Below are 16,239 nucleotides of genomic sequence, written 5' to 3'. Positions count from 1 at the left end.
GGGGTTTGGGTCGACAGGTAAACTGTTGGGCATTTTCTCTTTTATAATACCGTGAATCATTGTAGAAGATATGATCCTAGAATTTCATAGGTTTGTGATAGTATCTCTATTAGTTCCCACAGGCAATTATGTTATAAGAAGGGAGGATGGTCTGTTACAATTGATATGATATTCGAGCATTTGTTTTCTAAAATTGAATTTTGGCAGTTTATTGTTCTTAATCTTTGTATGTTGATGTCTGCGGCTTATTACATCAGATTTGCTGCCCGACCTGATCAGTGGAGGTCAAACCAAGCATCAAAACAATCAGCTTACAAGGACTTCTATGATACATTTGGCTCCAGTGAAACCAAGTCATCCAAAAGTGATGGTTTTCTTGCTGATACCTCCAAGCACTCATCACGCCCAAAAAACTTGAAGGAAATGAGGAAAGAGATTGACCATGACCTCTCTTCTGGTGTACCATTTTTGAGCATGTCGGGCATTAAAAGCAAGCCAAAAAGAGTAGATCAACACGGTGGGAAATATGCAAAAATCTCAGTAGATGATGATATCAGGAAGGCAAAAGGTATGAAGTTTAACAAGAAAAAAAGAAGTCATGGTGGGTCTGAGAGTGCTGCAGCTGCAGATCAATCTTTCAACAAGATGGAGAAGAAACGGCAATGAAAGGATTCCCAGTACTCGAATGCTTTCAACTTCATGAAAGCATGAAGTTGAAAGCATGGAGAAGAAACGGCAAAGAAAGGATCATATCTTCTTATAACATAATTTTTTTTAAAAAAAGATTGAATTTTTTAAATTAAATTAATAAAAAAAATAATATTTTAATCAGATAAAACCGTGAGTTTTGAGTAGATTAACGGAAGTTAACAAAAATTGACGGTAGGGAGTTTTTTAGTAGTTTCGAGTGACCCAGGGACTAAATTTCAAAAAAAAAAAACTCAGGGAGTTTTTAATAAAAGCGCGTTTACCTAAAGATTTTAGATATAATTTCCCAATTAAATATTGGAAGCTAAAAAGATCCATTTTAGAAATAATTCAGAATGTAGTACTACTTTACTACTAATAATATTGAAGAGAAAACCAATTACGTTGAGAACAAGAAGATGTGGAGCCAACTTTATTATTGGCCTACACAAGAGAAGAAAGTGCTGGCCGGAGAGAAAAATTTGTGGAGCTCTACGCTAGTTTAGACCCGATGTTGATAAACAATAAATCTCTCAATCTCAACAACAATGAAGAATATTAACAAAGTTATTAATTTTTAATCAAAACACCAGTGGCCGAGCCAAGATCTTCTTATTGTAGTGGCAGGATATAAGACTAATATTTAATTAAGATAAAATAATATTATGTTATACTATAGTTTACCAAAAACCAATATAAATTATTTCATTATTTCAAAGTTTCAAACACTTCTAAAAAAATATTGCGTGCATGTCCAATTAATTGCTTTTAATATTTAGTTATCTATTAATGGAACGTAATTATTTTTGAGTTATTTTATTTAACGTTTAGAAAACATATTCACGTTAATTGATATAAGTCCACTCTTTATCAAATTGTATTTTATTATTTGTCCTCTTAAGAGTGGTCGTATAATTAGTGCATTGGGCAAAGGAGAATTTTTTGTTTTTTTGTTTTTGTTTAGAGTGGGCAGCGTTTAAACCAATTAAACTGGTTGAAATTAACCCAAAAAAAAAAAAAAACAAACAAACAAACAAACAAAAAATGTTGAAAGAGAAATAAACTGTTTGAGGAAAATGGAGAAAAGAGGGGAAGCATGAGGAGGACCAGAGGAGAGAGATGGAAGAGAGAAGCTGAGCGAGAGAAGAAGAAGAAAGGAGGAGGAACACTAGAAGAGGTAGGGGCATGAAAACATTAGGAGGAGGGAGAGTAGGGGCAAGAGAAGAAGAAGTTGAGTGAGAGAAGAAAAAAAAGAAGAAGAGAAGAAAACAAAAGGAAGAGGAAGGGTAGGCATCAGAAAACTTAAAACACTACTGCTCCAAAATCTTTTTCTTTCAGGATTTTTGAAGTGGTGCCCGGCCCCAGCCTATATCCGCCACTGCAAAACACCATAGATATAAGTACTAAAATCAAGCAAAATATTAAAACAACCAATACAAAACTTTTGGTGGCGAAATATAAATCTCTTAAGTAACTCTTTAAAAGTAAAATCATACAGGGGCAATCAAATCTAAGAAACTTATCCACTATGTAGAAGAGTTTAATTATAAGAAGTCCACAATTACAAAACCTTTGTAAGCGACTCACTTATCTCTTACTACAGTAGCTCTAGAATGTCGACTAAGCAATTTCTTCCCCCAATCCCAGAACTTTGATAGCTGAAGGTGCCTAAAAAAAAAAAAAAAATTATACATAGATAATTTCTACTCCTGAAAAAAAAAATACAGCATTTATTATTTTTTTTAAGAATATTTTTTGTTTTAGTTTTTCAGAATTGTTTTGTGAAAAGTATTTGTTTTTTTAGAAGAGTATTTCTCTTATTAAAAATGCCCTATAAACTTTTTCATATAACCTTTGGGTCGGACTGAACTTTATTTAAGCCCAATTTTGTTGTACAATCTTCAAAAATAAAAGCCATACAGAGGCCAAGCCCAATATACCTATACCAAAATTAGGGTTTTTGAGGCTCTGGGGGTTTTTGCTCAGACTTGCATCAATGGAGACCACCAACTTCCCAAACCGACCATCCATCAAGGACAAGAAGAAGAAAAAGAACCAGACCCCAGAATCCGAATTCCATTCGGACCTCACTCTATGCACCAAGAACAACGACCTGCGCAGCGCAATCTCCCTTTACGAGACCGCAATTTTACAAGGCTTGCGCCTGAACCAGCACCACTTCAATGCCCTCCTCTACCTCTGCTCCAACACAGTCACAGACGCATCACTGAAAACCTTAGCTTTGGACCACGGCTTTCGCATATTCGACCACATGCTGTCAAACAACGTCCACCCCAATGAGGCCTCGATCACCGCCGTCGCTCGCCTAGCCGCGGCGAAGGGAGACGGGGATTATGCTTTCGGCTTGGTCAAGAGCATGTGGAAGTATGGAACTGCGCCGAGATTGCGCACGTATGACCCGGCATTGATGTGTTTCTGTGAGAATTTGGAGGCGGAGAAGGCGTATGAGGTGGAGGAGCATATGGGTGTGATGGGGGTGAGTGTGGAGGAATCAGAGCTTGCTGCGTTGTTGAAGGTGAGCGCGGAGACGGGGAGGGGAGAGAGGGTTTATGGGTATTTGCATAAGTTGAGGAATTCGGTGAGGAGCGTTGGCAAATCGACGGTGAAGTTTATCGAGGGTTGGTTCAGCAGTGGGAAGGCTAGGGAGGTGGGAGAGGTGAATTCGGAGGTGGGGAGAGTGAAAGAGGCGGTGTCGAGGAACGGGGGAGGATGGCATGGTTTGGGGTGGATTGGGAAGGGGGATTGGGTTGTGAAGAGGGCGAATGTGGATTCGGCTGGGCGGTGCAGAGGTTGTGGGGAGCAATTGGTGCGTGTGGATATAGATGATGCGGAGACGGAGAGGTTTGCGCGGTCGGTGGCTGCGTTGGCTATGGAAAGGGAGGTCAAGGCAAACTTTAGCGAGTTTCAGGTAAGCAATCCGTTGCTATGTTTTTTTTTTAAGGATATAAGATGATGGGTTACTTAGAATGTTGTGGTTAGTTTGTAGCAGATTTGTTTGTGGAGGAATGTCAGTTGTATATATAGAAATTACAAGGATTAAGAAACAGAGTTTAAGGACATTGCTGCTTGACATCCGTCAACTTAGTTGAATTTGTGTCCAACATGATTGTTGGTTCTGGTTTTTAAGATCAAAGGATGACACTTGTTTAATCTGGTTCGAACATTGGTAGACTTAATTCATGGTTCTAGTTGTTGGCTCATTATTAATTCGTTGGCCACATAACGTATGTGTACTTTGATTTCTCATTCTATTGTGCATTGTCAAGCTTATAGACCGTTTAATCTTTGGTATGGTAAAGGTTTTATTTTGCTTATAAAAAAAATAGTAAAGGTTTTATTTTTGTTTTCTTCGTTCCAAAACAACTTATGAATTTACTTCACTATACTGTGTATTCGGTAACTTGTTTCTGATACCCTTTCTTTACTTAATTTACCTGTTTTTTTAATCTTTTATTAAAGGGTTGGCTGGAAAAACATGCTGATTTTGAATTTATAGTGGATGGAGCAAATATTGGGCTCTACCAACAAAATTTTGCAGATGGCGGATTCAGTGTTTCTCAGGTTGTATGACTTAAGTTGGGTTCTCTCCCTTTCGCACCCCCATTTTTTCTTCCCTTCTTCTCTCATGCTATCTAACCACTAATTTATATCTTTCATTTATGTTTTGAAAATTTCTATAGAGCAGCTTGATGCTGTTGTTAAAGAATTGTACAATAGGAGCGGAAACAAATGGCCACTGGTTGTCTTGCATAATAAACGCCTTCCGTCGCTTCTGGAAAATCCTTCCCAAAGAAAGCTGGTAGAGGAGTGGATGGATAAAGGCGTTCTTTATATGACACCAACTGGTTCTAATGACGATTGGTATAAACCCTTAAACCAGTGTTTGTCTCTGTGTGTGTGAATGTACTCTATTCTGTCATTTTAGCTGAAGTTTTTATGATTAAATATCTGACAACTTCTTTTCTTGCAAATTTTTTTCTTTAATCTACTCCATCTGAAGATCTAATTCTTCTAAAAAAAGGTTTCCTTATGATGACTTATATAATTCAGGTATTGGCTATATGCTGCAGTCAAAGTCCAGTGTTTACTTGTGACAAATGATGAAATGAGAGATCACATTTTTGAACTCCTAGGGAGTAGCTTTTTCCTCAAGTGGAAAGAAAGACATCAAGTATGTGTTTTCCGAAAGGCTATCCTATACATCGTTGATTTTGATTCATAGTTATGCCTGTGCTATAGTTAATTACTTTTTATATGCCTCTCTTTTGCTGATATCTCTTTCAAAGGGGGCCTTTTCCTAGATTTTGAGGATAATTTTTGTTTTAAATTATTGAACCATTTGCTCACTCCGTTCTCTTTATGAATTGCCAAATCTTTTGTGTTTGTGTGGTCACTTAACTTTTTTGATAAGTTGGTCACATAAGTCATATAATTTTGTGTCAACAGTGCATGTAAAACTGTGTCTGGTTCACATGTAAGACAGTTGGTCTCTTAAACAGGCACAAACATATTTACATTATACACATAGGAGTGAGAAATAAAAAGGCATTGAAGAATTTGAGTTGATTCCGGATTATCATTATTTAGATGAAATTTAGTTGTTTTCTTGTCCTTGGCTGCTGTACCATTCCTCAATCTGAATGACCTTTCAGGGGACTGGATTGAAATTAGATAAAAGTTAATCTTCAGAATAGCAAAGATTGTTCAGATTTAAAACTATCAATGTTTCTTAGCTGTCCTCTTCTTCTTCTAAGTATATATTCTAAAAGCTTAGAGATTAAGTTGATGGGAATTGTATCTTACGTTTCTTTTTTGTTAAGATTTTGTTTCCATACTTATCAACCAAAAAAAAAAAAAAAAAAGACTGTTGCCATACTTACCTAAACAAAAGTTAATTACTTACAAAAAAAAAAAAAGACTTCTGCGACAATAAGGGCTGGTACAGATTTTCAGATTCTTTTCGGTGGTTGCTTAATATGGATTTTTTTAATTAAAATTTATTGAGAAAACATGAGGTTTGGTAGGCCCTCATTACACAAAACTCTTGGTGTATGCTCATTTCCATGAATAAAGGTTCTATTTATGTTCATCCACTTTTGAAAAGTGGAGGCCAGAAGGTTTGCTTGTAGAGATAATAGAGGGGGACAAGGTTGAACTGGTTACCTTTTGCACCTGTACATATACCATTTTCCATTACACATTATCCACTTTGTAGGAATAAACCTTTCTTCCATCCAATTCTCCAGGTTCGGTATACTTTTGGGAAGGGCAATGTGAAACTTCAGATGCCGCCTTCATATTCATCTGTTATCCAGGTACCATCTTGTAATTTGGTTTTTGACATTTAATTTGCTAGTCTATTCATCTTACTGAGTGGTTTTCATGGAGAGTTGTTCCCTAGGCTTACTAATCAATATTATAGCTCTTGTCAGCCTTTTCTTTGTTGCTTGCCTTCGTGTATGTCTCTGATGCAAACTTGTGAGCTTGTATTTGTGTCTTTAGTATGAGCACTGACACTTTATTGCTGGAACTTAGCTTTCATAGCTCGTGACAACTAATGCATTTGGCTGGTGCTGGCATCTTTTTTTCCTGGTTTGAACGTTGCACAGATAGATAAAGAGAAAGCTAATGTTGCAGCGTCCAGAGAGAGAAAAAGAGAGACCACCATTTATCCCAACAAAAGAGAAATTTGTATTCTTGTATTGTCTCTTTTGTTCTCTTTTGGAAAATAATCTATTTTGTGTGATAGTGAGATTTAGGTGTATTAGGGCATTGGGTTCTGAGTGATTTTATCTTCCACTATTTTGCATTCCCTTCTTTGTGATCTTGTGTATAATTATCTTCTCTTATTTACCGTAATTAACGTCTTTTGCACAGCACTTTTTCTAAAGAAAATTTTCAACAGATTTTTCCCCCTGAATGGAAATTTCAAACAGTTTTTTACATATTTATACGTAATGCCTTTAAAATGGCAGTTTTGTGATTGATGGGATGAGAACGAATGGGCTTTGCATGAGCGTTCTGGGTGGCCCATATGGTTCCATGTGTTCCTCAGAAATTGTTTACAAGTGACTGTCTGTTCCCATCTAATCTTTTGTTATATTGGTTAAAAACTAGATATTGATTCATTTCTTGTGTCAAGTGTTGAGACATCAATCTCTGTTTCAGGAATCAGAGAAAGGATCGTGGCATGTGCCTATTGCTGCCGACAGCGATAATGAGTGCGAGGAGTCTTCGAGAACTTGGCTCTGCATTACTAGGCCAAGTGCTTGTGAAGCTTCTGATGAAGTTCCAACCAATGTGGAAAGTTCTGAAAATGGTCATCCCATCTCCAACCTTGCATCAACAAATCCTTCGAAGTCAGAGAGTGTTACAAGTAGCAATGGCTTACATTGCAGCGCGGAGTCCTTTCAGTTTTCTGAAGAAGTTCCAATCAATAAAGCTACTTCCTCGACAGGTAAAAGAAAAGAGAGGTCCCCATCTCCTTCCAACTAATGCTTTTTAATAAAAGCCTTCACTTGCTTCTTTGTCATGGACTGCTTGGGAGATGCCCTTGATCAAGTCAGATGGAGTAAAGCAGCAGCAGCAGCAATGGCCTATTGTAAGTTAACGTTTTTAAACACTTGCAGTGGTCTTCATGCAATCAACACCTACAGTTGAGGATTTTTGCCTTTTCTTAGTCTACATCATGGAGTTGATAAATTGTCTTGTAACCCAATGTTATACTGTATAATAATTAATCAAGATAATTAAAAACCAAGTTTCCAACAACAATATGGATTGCAACTTCTTGTTTATTGATTATATTTGTTAACACTTGCGGATGTTGCTTAAAGAGCCACAAGGCTGTTTACTTGGAATATGCTCATTGGATATAGCCCAAAAGGCAGAGTATCTCTTCCTTTTTGCCTTGCCTTACATTGAGGGGGGGAGAGATGGGCTAAGTGAGTAGAGGAGGGGGCTATGAGAGAAGTGTCAACGGCATAATTATTTGAAAATCGTTAGGAAATAAAGGCTTTAGCTAATTCATACAAATCAGTCTGATAAAGTGACGTGTTCTTAAAGTATGTGAGAAGTACATGCTTTTTTATTCGTGCTATTAAAAAAACACGTGATTCTCACATGTGAAGAGATACATGTCAATTTATTAAACTTGTTTGTAGATAATTTATGTCAATTTATTAAACTTGTATGTAGATAATTTATGTTCATTGAGTTGGAGGGTTGAAGAGGCATTGTTCGTACGGGAAGGAAGAAGTCGTAGGGATGGGAGAGGTTGTGCCCTCGAGTTGCAAAAGTTTTTAGAATCTCTCTAATTGTCCTATGATGCTATGAACAGAGCAAAATCTTCGTGAGACGTCAATGTTAGGGGAGTGTTTGAGAAGAGCTCAAAGAGTCCCAAATATTCCATTGGTGAAGACTCCGGGCAGATTGTGTGAGTTGCTCTAAGAGTGATAACGGCCGTCTACTTTGATTTTTGAAACCTGAGGAACCTGTTGGAGCTGGAAATGGGACCATTCAATTGATAGGATAGGATTGATGTGGGCTTGTGGGCTTTTCGTTTTGAGAGCAGAGGAAGCCCAGAGTGGGTCGCTCTTGTTGAGCCGAAATCTAACCCAGCAAAGTGGGCCCATTCTACCCAAAAGTCTCATGTTGGTGCTCGTGACTTTGATATGATGCTTTTGGGCCAATTGTTTTGAAATTTAACCCCCTCTCTCTCATGGTTATGCATGATTCTTGCTGATATGCCATAATCAGTACAAATTAAAGCAATTGACAAAAAAAAAAAAAAAAGTTTATCAATCATCAGCTAGAACTTTAGATCGTTGTTGGTGACTAATTATCAGCAACAACACGAAATCGTCGCTGATAATTAGTTATCGATGACATTTCATTTTGGGTTTCAAAGATATTAGAGACGATCTTAAACATTTTTTTGGCCCTGATAAAGTTTTTATCAGCAATGACTTAAAGTCGTCACTGATGATAAGTCATCAACGACGACATCTCGTTTCGAGTTCTAAAGCTATTAGCGACGATAATGACATTGGTCGTTGCTTGTTGGTCACTATTAACAACATCTCGTTTGTCATTGTCTATAAGTTGGAGTACAGTTTCTACTTTGTTTTTTATCTCTCTAATAAAAAAAAAAATCTCATTCATATTAAAAAAAAAAAAATTACAAAACGAAAGTAGATGTTTCTCCATTTATGACCTTATCATATTAGCCACAAACCCATCATATTCCTGTAGAAATATACTAGAATATTATATTATAATAATTGATACACTTGACAAAAGTTCTTAAACTTATCATATTGCAAGCCTTAGAGCAAAACTAACAAGATAAATTGCTCTAAGAACACAAATATATATTTCAAAATCCAAATCCACGTTTTGGAAACGCAATATTACTATTACACTATAGCGCAGTTGTGGGTACGTATTACTTGAAAACGTACTTTACCACACCAGGAAAATGGACATTAATCATGTAGTCTTCCCAATCCACGCACTTTGGATCGAAGTAAAACAAATCTGCATCTGCAGCACTCTCTCTTACTGCCATTTGCAGCTTTTCCGAGTTTATGTCATCAAACCTATATGAAGAAAAAAAAAAAAAATTATATTAATTAATATATGTTTTGGTGATGATCATCTGGTTAATTAATTATTTCCAAATTAAAATAAAATAAACCAGTCTTACATGCCCTGGAAGAACAAATAAGGCTCATAAAGGTCCACCAATCGCATCGCGAAGTTAATCTTTCGACTGAGATCAAGATACCTTCCCTGGAAATACTGACAAAATGCTGCATTCACCAATCCTAGTCCCTATAAGAAAAAAAAAACATAAATAATCTCACTGATATGATTAATATATATATATAGCATAAAAAGGGTTTAGATAGAACGAACCTTTAATGGAAGCAAATAACGAATTGCCATGTATCTGCGGAAGCTATCCATGTTGCTTAACACTAACATCTTGCCAACCACGACAGGTTTTCCATCCTTACTTATCCAAGGCTTTTGAGTAAAGTAACGGAAACCGAAATCTTGAAGATTGATGTTTCTCATAGGATTTCTTATTGAAGACCCCAGTTGGTAAATTATATCACAAGGCTGATTTGCATGAGCCACAATGGCTACGATTATAGCATTTACCACCATGTCAGCCGGTATCTGCAAGCATTATTTCATATTTATTCATTTATTTTGTATCGAGAAAATTAATATGATTCATGAATATAATTTCTTTTTTTTCTTTTTCTTTTTTAAACGGGACTTCACCCCGACTAGATCCACAGGACATTGTGCAAAGTGTCTCATTCACACGGGTCGGGTAAAGCTGGAGCTCCCATATCATGCATGCTTAATTAATATATAATGAGTGATGAATGGCTTAAACCAAATCTCACCAAATCAATGACTCCCTGAAGATCCCCAAGGAAGCATTTTAGTTTTCCTTTACCATACCCAACAATTAGACTGTCAATAGTCCTGAAACACAAATAAGCAAGCAATTAATCATACAATTTTCTTATTTAGTTTCTCGATAACCAAACAAGAAAATACAGTTACACTAATGAAAAGAAAAACAAGATAAACTCATTGCATGCACATATTTATAATAAGGAAGATTTTTGTGTTCTTAATTACCTGACACCTTCAATCCAGCTGGGGAAGGGTTCTCTGTAAGTACTGGTTACAATGGTGGGCCGTACGATTACCACTGATAGATTTTCTTTCAGGTGCCCAATCAGCATTTCTCCCAATGCTTTTGTAAATACGTATGTGTTTGGCCATCCATAAACCTTTGCCCTGATCATTAATATTTGAAGAAATTAAAACTCTCGTTTTATTAGAAACTGAACAGAGAAATTGAATGTCTAATGGATATTACACGTACAACAAAATCACAAGAACAACAATTACATTGTTTATTAGAAAATTAGAAAAAGAAATCGAAGGACCTTTGTATGCCTCTTTTCTCTCTCTCTCTTATTATATATCTCACCCTATATTTCGACACTGGGTATACGTAATTAGTTAATTAATGTTCTAATCAGAGTCCTGGAGATAATCTGTCGGCCAAAACTAAAGGAGAAAAGAAATAAAATGGTCTTTTGTGCTTTTATTGATACAATGGAATGAATGAGGAACATATAGTTCTAGTTCTTTCTGTCGTTTGAAATAGGCTTTTTTTGTTGCTTTTGTTAAATTGAGTTGGAAGAGTAGATAAAACTTACCAAGCATGATTATTGAAATCCCAAGATAGCTCTAATATATGATTAAGAAATAAATGTAAAATCAGTCTTCTTGTTTGGAATTTTAGGGGAAACTTCAAAAAAATCTCTGTAAAGTTTTGAAAATATTAACGAAAAATTCAAACAGAATAAGATAATTAAAAGAAATTGAAAGTTCGATACTTTTAGTTGAGAAATTTTTAATTTCGATGATACTTTCAAAAACACGTAAAAGTTTAAAAGAATTTTGTAAATTTCCCCGAAATTTCAACTAATAATTTATTGAGTTTTAAAAAGTGATTTCGTTGATATCATAACAAATTGACATCAAAGTTGATGATGGTACTACAAAAATAAACTTTTCTAACCACAAAATTTTTATTTTTTGTCAAAACTCCAAACCCATTTGCATCCATCCCTTTAATTAATAAACTATCAATTTCTGCTCCTAAAATACAAACTCATTGATTAAGAAAATGACCTGAAAATCTCTCCTAAAAACTGAGAATCTTTTAGCCCCTCTGGTTTTTCCTATGTCAAATGAGAATTGTATCAAGATGTCTTGGTGGATGGTAAATTGGAGATTCTCCAATTATTCATCTTGGCCATCCAACTTTCATCTAACAGCCCATATCACGCCAACTATCCCACTCAATTTTAAATAATAAAATATTAATTAAGTTTTAAAAAGAAAATAAAAATTAAAATAAACTAATAAAAACTATGGGGTGGCCGGACCACCCCCATTTTTCCCATAAGGGGTGGCCGGCAACCCTACCTGATTCGGCCACCCCCAAGGGCCAGTTGGGGGTGGCCAAAGCCACCCCCGTAGCACCAGGAGGTGGTCCAGCCACCCCCTATGGCAAACATGAGGTGATCCAGCCACCCTATAATTTTTATTAGTTTATTTTTATTTTTATTTTTTTAAAAAAAATAATTAATATTTTAGTATTTAAAATTGAGTAGAACACGTGGCGGGGTGTGAGCTGTTGGATAGCCAAAATAAATAATTGGAAAATCTCCAATGGGAGGGGATCCGGATCAGTCTTGGCTAGATATTGATTCTGAAGACTACAATTAATGCCCAGAAATTATACATGTTCGGATTGCAATGGCTCACATGGACGTCATATTCAATTAATACGTACCCTTTTTTGCTTCTAAGTTCTAAGCATTCAATGTATTATGTACATACATGATAGCAATTTAAGATGTTCAAGTGTATGAGCCAATGACCCGTCTAGCCATTAACAAATAAAGAGACATCTCAACGGTAACTTATGTAGGGCCAGGGGATGGATATCGGTTCGCTATTGTTGGAATATCTGTAGGAAATATCTCAACGGTAACCTATGTAGAGATGGGTATCGATTCGATGGATGTCATCAGCAACATTTTTGCCTATCAATTCTAGCAAGTATGTTAAATCAATTAATTAACTAACTTTATACTGACAATGAATAGTTTTGACTTTTTCACTTAATGAGTGGTATGTTAAATTAGTTAATTGTCGGTTACAAGTTTTTATGTTGAGATTTATCAACTTTCTTGTAACTATAAAATCAATAAAACATATGCTTGAAAATAAAAGAAAAAATAAATCAACAAAACACATACAAAAAAGACAACAACAAATTAGTTGAACAAAACAACTAGGAAACCTACCAGATAAAATTTAAATTTCACTTGAAAAATCAGTTAAGTCAGTTAATTGGCAGTTAACCGACGTCGAAACAATATTTTTATTCCACCGACTGCCGAAAGTCAATTGTCGGTCAGTAGGTGATAAACGATTAATCTGAACACCCCTAAATATATGTTGTCTCATGCTACCGTTGTAAAGGATAAGGATACATTATATGCCCGTAAGGGAGTTGCTCTACTACCTAGCTACCTCAACATGTGACTCTTATATATAAACTTTCTCACAAGTTATTTAAATTGCTAACAATTTGAACAAATAATTATTAACAATTGGATTAGATAATTTTTGCTTTTTTTATTGTGTTATTCTTTGTTTTGAAAATATTGTTTTAGGTATCGGAGGTGGAACGGCGCCTTCCACTTCTTATCTATTTTTACTCTTAGTTGGCTTTAGAATTAAATTACTATTAGGGTTGAGAACTGTCTCAATATATATATATATAGATATATATATAGATATATCCCATGCATAATTAATAAGTATGGCATACCTTTCCATGCCCATGTCCTTCATGGCCATCGTAATTTCCTTTTCAGTAGCTCCAATGGCTCGAAAGACGTTCAGTTTTTCCTCCACAAGCTTTATCTCTGCTTCCACGTCTAATCCGAGGGTCCCATTGAGTGTTTCACCCATGCGAAATGGCTTCTCTAATATAAGTCCTCCTTTTTCCCCACATACATAGGCTGAAAAGACACTTGTAATTAATTAATAACAGGCATTAAACCTAGTCTATATATATACCCAATATTTATTCCAAGAAAGCGAACCGTTCGAGGAAATCAATACTACTTTCACATAATTAGATATGGAAAGAGCATTAAAGGACACCCATTAAAGGACACCCAATTCCAACACCACACTCATTTTCGATATCTTCCATTATCCTCCATTTTCTCCATTTAAATGATTAGAAATTCAAAATTTTAATAATTGAAATATTAAACAAATCAAATAATTAAATAGGAAATAATTTTTCGTTCTGTCTCATCCTCCCACGGGTACCACATATAAAAACAAAATAAGAAAAAAACAAATAATAATAATAATAATTAGAAAGGATTTGACTAATTACCTGTCGATACATGGAGAATCACTTGGATTCTAACACATTTTTTAGCAAAGCTTATAAGATGCTTAGCTCCTAATGTATTGACGCCCAATGCAACATCATATCTGCATGTGACATTAACAAAATAATATATTATTATTTTTTTTTTTTTTTTTCAAGTCACTAAACTAGCTACTGAATATTAAACATTTTATATGTAATTATAGCAATAGCAAAGAAAGCAAGAGAAGCTAACAAAAGTGGTGAACAAGAAAAATTTAAACTAAATAAAGCCTTAATTAATATAAATGATTTACGATCAAACCTAAATTATTATTATTTAAAAAAAAAAAAAAGAACTTAATTAATATAGAATATATATTTTACCACTACATAATTAATTACCTTTCATCAAAATTGGTAGTTGCAGCTAAGTTGACAATGACATCAATTTGATTCCAGAGCTCTTCCCTCAAACTTGAATCCTTCAAGCCCAAGTCTTCAAGAGAGATGTCCCCAGGCAGCACACTTACCTTTTCAGAGATAAAAGAAGAAAGATTCTTACCCCATTTTTCCTTCAGCACTCTAAACAAGTCCTTCTCTATGATCTACAAAATTATAATCATTGTTAAATTACTATTTGTCCCAAAAATTTAAGCTAATAGAAAGATATTAATTTAATTATTTAATTATATTTTAATACTCCTCTAGACTCAAACTCATTTTTAATAGGTGAAGTCCAATAATTAAAATATTTAATTGAAATGGACTTAAAAGTTTTGGCTCTGATATCATATTAAATTAATTATCACTTGTCTCAAGATCTTAAGCTAATAAAAATATGCGAATTTAATCATTTAATTGTATTATGACACTTTCTCTCATGTTGTGGACTCAAAATCATCAAACATATATGTGTAAGCCATGATTTTAACTGCCAAAAAGTGAAAGGAAATGAAGCCATATAGTATACTATAGGATTCAAGGTCAATAATTATTACTAATTATTAGACTTGTAACATTGAAATACACTTTTTCTTTTTCTTTTTTAATTTGTTTTTCTCTGTCCACCACTAATTAACATATCTAACTCTTCCTATTTTTATATATATTTTCTTCAACCTAACCTATAAAAGTGAGTGTCACTTGAACATATGAGATACACATTTTTTTTAATAGAATGGACAAAGTTAAAATAAATTTGATTAAAAACTCATACGCATCTCATAAATGATTAAAAAAATAGACATATGTTATTTTTATAGATTAGGTTCAAAAAAATTCCTATGGCAATCCGAAGCTGGCAGTCGCTTTCGATTGTGGGATTAGAGATTTTGTCTTTATCGAATGGGGATTATGGTTTTGTCTATAGGTTTAACATAATGGGAGAAAAATCCAGTATTTTTAGTGTTTATTATGTTTAGTGTGATGTTCTTTTATTAGAAGGCACAAAAATTTAATTTGTGCTAATTTCTTATAAAAGTTATTCTCGCATTTACCTCGCTACGAAAACGTTGTGCGGCTGACTTAGCATCCGGGGCTCTTAGGAGAAGGTAGAGCTTCTTCACATTTGGCTGTACCCTTAGCACTTTCTCCACAAAAACTGCATCCATATACAAGCTTAACGTTATAACCAAAATCATTTTACTACACACACACAAAGAAATATGTCATTTGCATATATGTGTGTGTATATATATATATATATATATACATACTCTTTGCCAGAAAACCAGTGGCACCAGTGACCAAAATGGCCTTGTTTTCAAGGTGCTGCACTACACTTCCGAACTCCATGGAGGAGAAATATCTCAGAGAAGAAGAAGAAGAAGAAGGAGGTTAAGATGGAGGCAACACACACCCAAATCGTATACATATATAGAGTAGGAAAGTTTTTACACATGACCCACTTTGCCCTTTTGTTTTATCTTTGAAATTGAAAGAGGAGAAGGGTAAAAGGGGATGACCCACTTTGGTCAGTAACTATAGTTTGGGGGTGGTTACCTACACACGCCGACAGGTGTCAGGTCACATAATTGAATTTTGATAGGTGCAGGTCACGTTGACTCTACTCAATACACTCGTACATCCAACCTAGCCACCCATCTGCCGATACTTTACTCTTCCGTGTAACACTATTCTAGCTCCCAACGCTCCTACTTCATTACCATTACTAATTAAAACGCTTTCTTTGCAGACGGTGCTGCAATGCATGCATACATAAGCATTTTGTTTTTCATGTTTTTTCCATTGTTTTCTTTTGTGGTATGCTGCCTGCAAATGCATGCATACATACATAAGCATTTTGTTTTCCTTTGTTTCTTTATTTTGTGGTATGAATAGTTGTTGGAGTCCTGCTGCTGCTGATCGAGATTAGAAATCCTAATGAGAATAACTTTAATACGGTTGTGGTGTAAGTGTAGTATTTTGCACCCCTCAATAAAAAGTAAACATTTTAGCTTAAAACACCAAAAAATAATATAACTGTTCAAATCAAATAATTTCTCTTTTTTTGACAAAATACTCAT

General features: G+C 35.0%; 2 protein-coding genes across 2 annotated transcripts; one reads left to right on the top strand and one right to left on the bottom strand.

Annotated features, from left to right (window-relative positions):
- Positions 1–2,627: 2,627 nt before the first annotated feature.
- Positions 2,628–7,482, top strand: LOC132163669 (proteinaceous RNase P 2-like). The gene is made up of 6 exons (XM_059574037.1): positions 2,628–3,616; positions 4,168–4,269; positions 4,394–4,569; positions 4,759–4,879; positions 5,955–6,023; positions 6,877–7,482. The coding sequence occupies exons 1-6, from the start codon at positions 2,684–2,686 to the stop codon at positions 7,201–7,203; spliced, it is 1,728 nt and encodes a 575-aa protein (XP_059430020.1). The 5' UTR covers positions 2,628–2,683; the 3' UTR covers positions 7,204–7,482.
- Positions 7,483–8,885: 1,403 nt separating this feature from the next.
- LOC132163989 (fatty acyl-CoA reductase 3-like) lies at positions 8,886–15,555 on the bottom strand. The gene is made up of 10 exons (XM_059574384.1): positions 15,430–15,555; positions 15,211–15,314; positions 14,117–14,319; positions 13,736–13,836; positions 13,154–13,346; positions 10,372–10,533; positions 10,131–10,212; positions 9,628–9,894; positions 9,416–9,543; positions 8,886–9,308 (listed from the first exon to the last, which is right to left on the bottom strand). The coding sequence occupies exons 1-10, from the start codon at positions 15,506–15,508 to the stop codon at positions 9,155–9,157; spliced, it is 1,473 nt and encodes a 490-aa protein (XP_059430367.1). The 5' UTR covers positions 15,509–15,555; the 3' UTR covers positions 8,886–9,154.
- Positions 15,556–16,239: the final 684 nt, after the last annotated feature.

The sequence above is a fragment of the Corylus avellana genome, chromosome ca10 (assembly GCF_901000735.1).
Source record: "Corylus avellana chromosome ca10, CavTom2PMs-1.0".
Taxonomy (NCBI): Eukaryota; Viridiplantae; Streptophyta; class Magnoliopsida; order Fagales; family Betulaceae; genus Corylus; species Corylus avellana.
This window is presented reverse-complemented; position numbering and strand designations above follow the sequence as displayed.

Excerpts from the sequence above, each read along its gene's own strand:
- LOC132163669 (XM_059574037.1), top strand. The coding sequence starts at position 2,684 with ATGGAGACCACCAACTTCCCAAACCGACCATCCATCAAGGACAAGAAG. Across the intron at positions 4,880-5,954 it reads AGTGGAAAGAAAGACATCAA|GTTCGGTATACTTTTGGGAA; the intron begins GTATGTGTTTTC and ends CCAATTCTCCAG. Across the intron at positions 6,024-6,876 it reads CATATTCATCTGTTATCCAG|GAATCAGAGAAAGGATCGTG; the intron begins GTACCATCTTGT and ends TCTCTGTTTCAG.
- LOC132163989 (XM_059574384.1), bottom strand. The coding sequence starts at position 15,508 with ATGGAGTTCGGAAGTGTAGTGCAGCACCTTGAAAACAAGGCCATTTTG. Across the intron at positions 15,315-15,429 it reads CACTGGTTTTCTGGCAAAGA|TTTTTGTGGAGAAAGTGCTA; the intron begins GTATGTATATAT and ends ATATGGATGCAG. Across the intron at positions 9,309-9,415 it reads TATTTGTTCTTCCAGGGCAT|GTTTGATGACATAAACTCGG; the intron begins GTAAGACTGGTT and ends TTCTTCATATAG.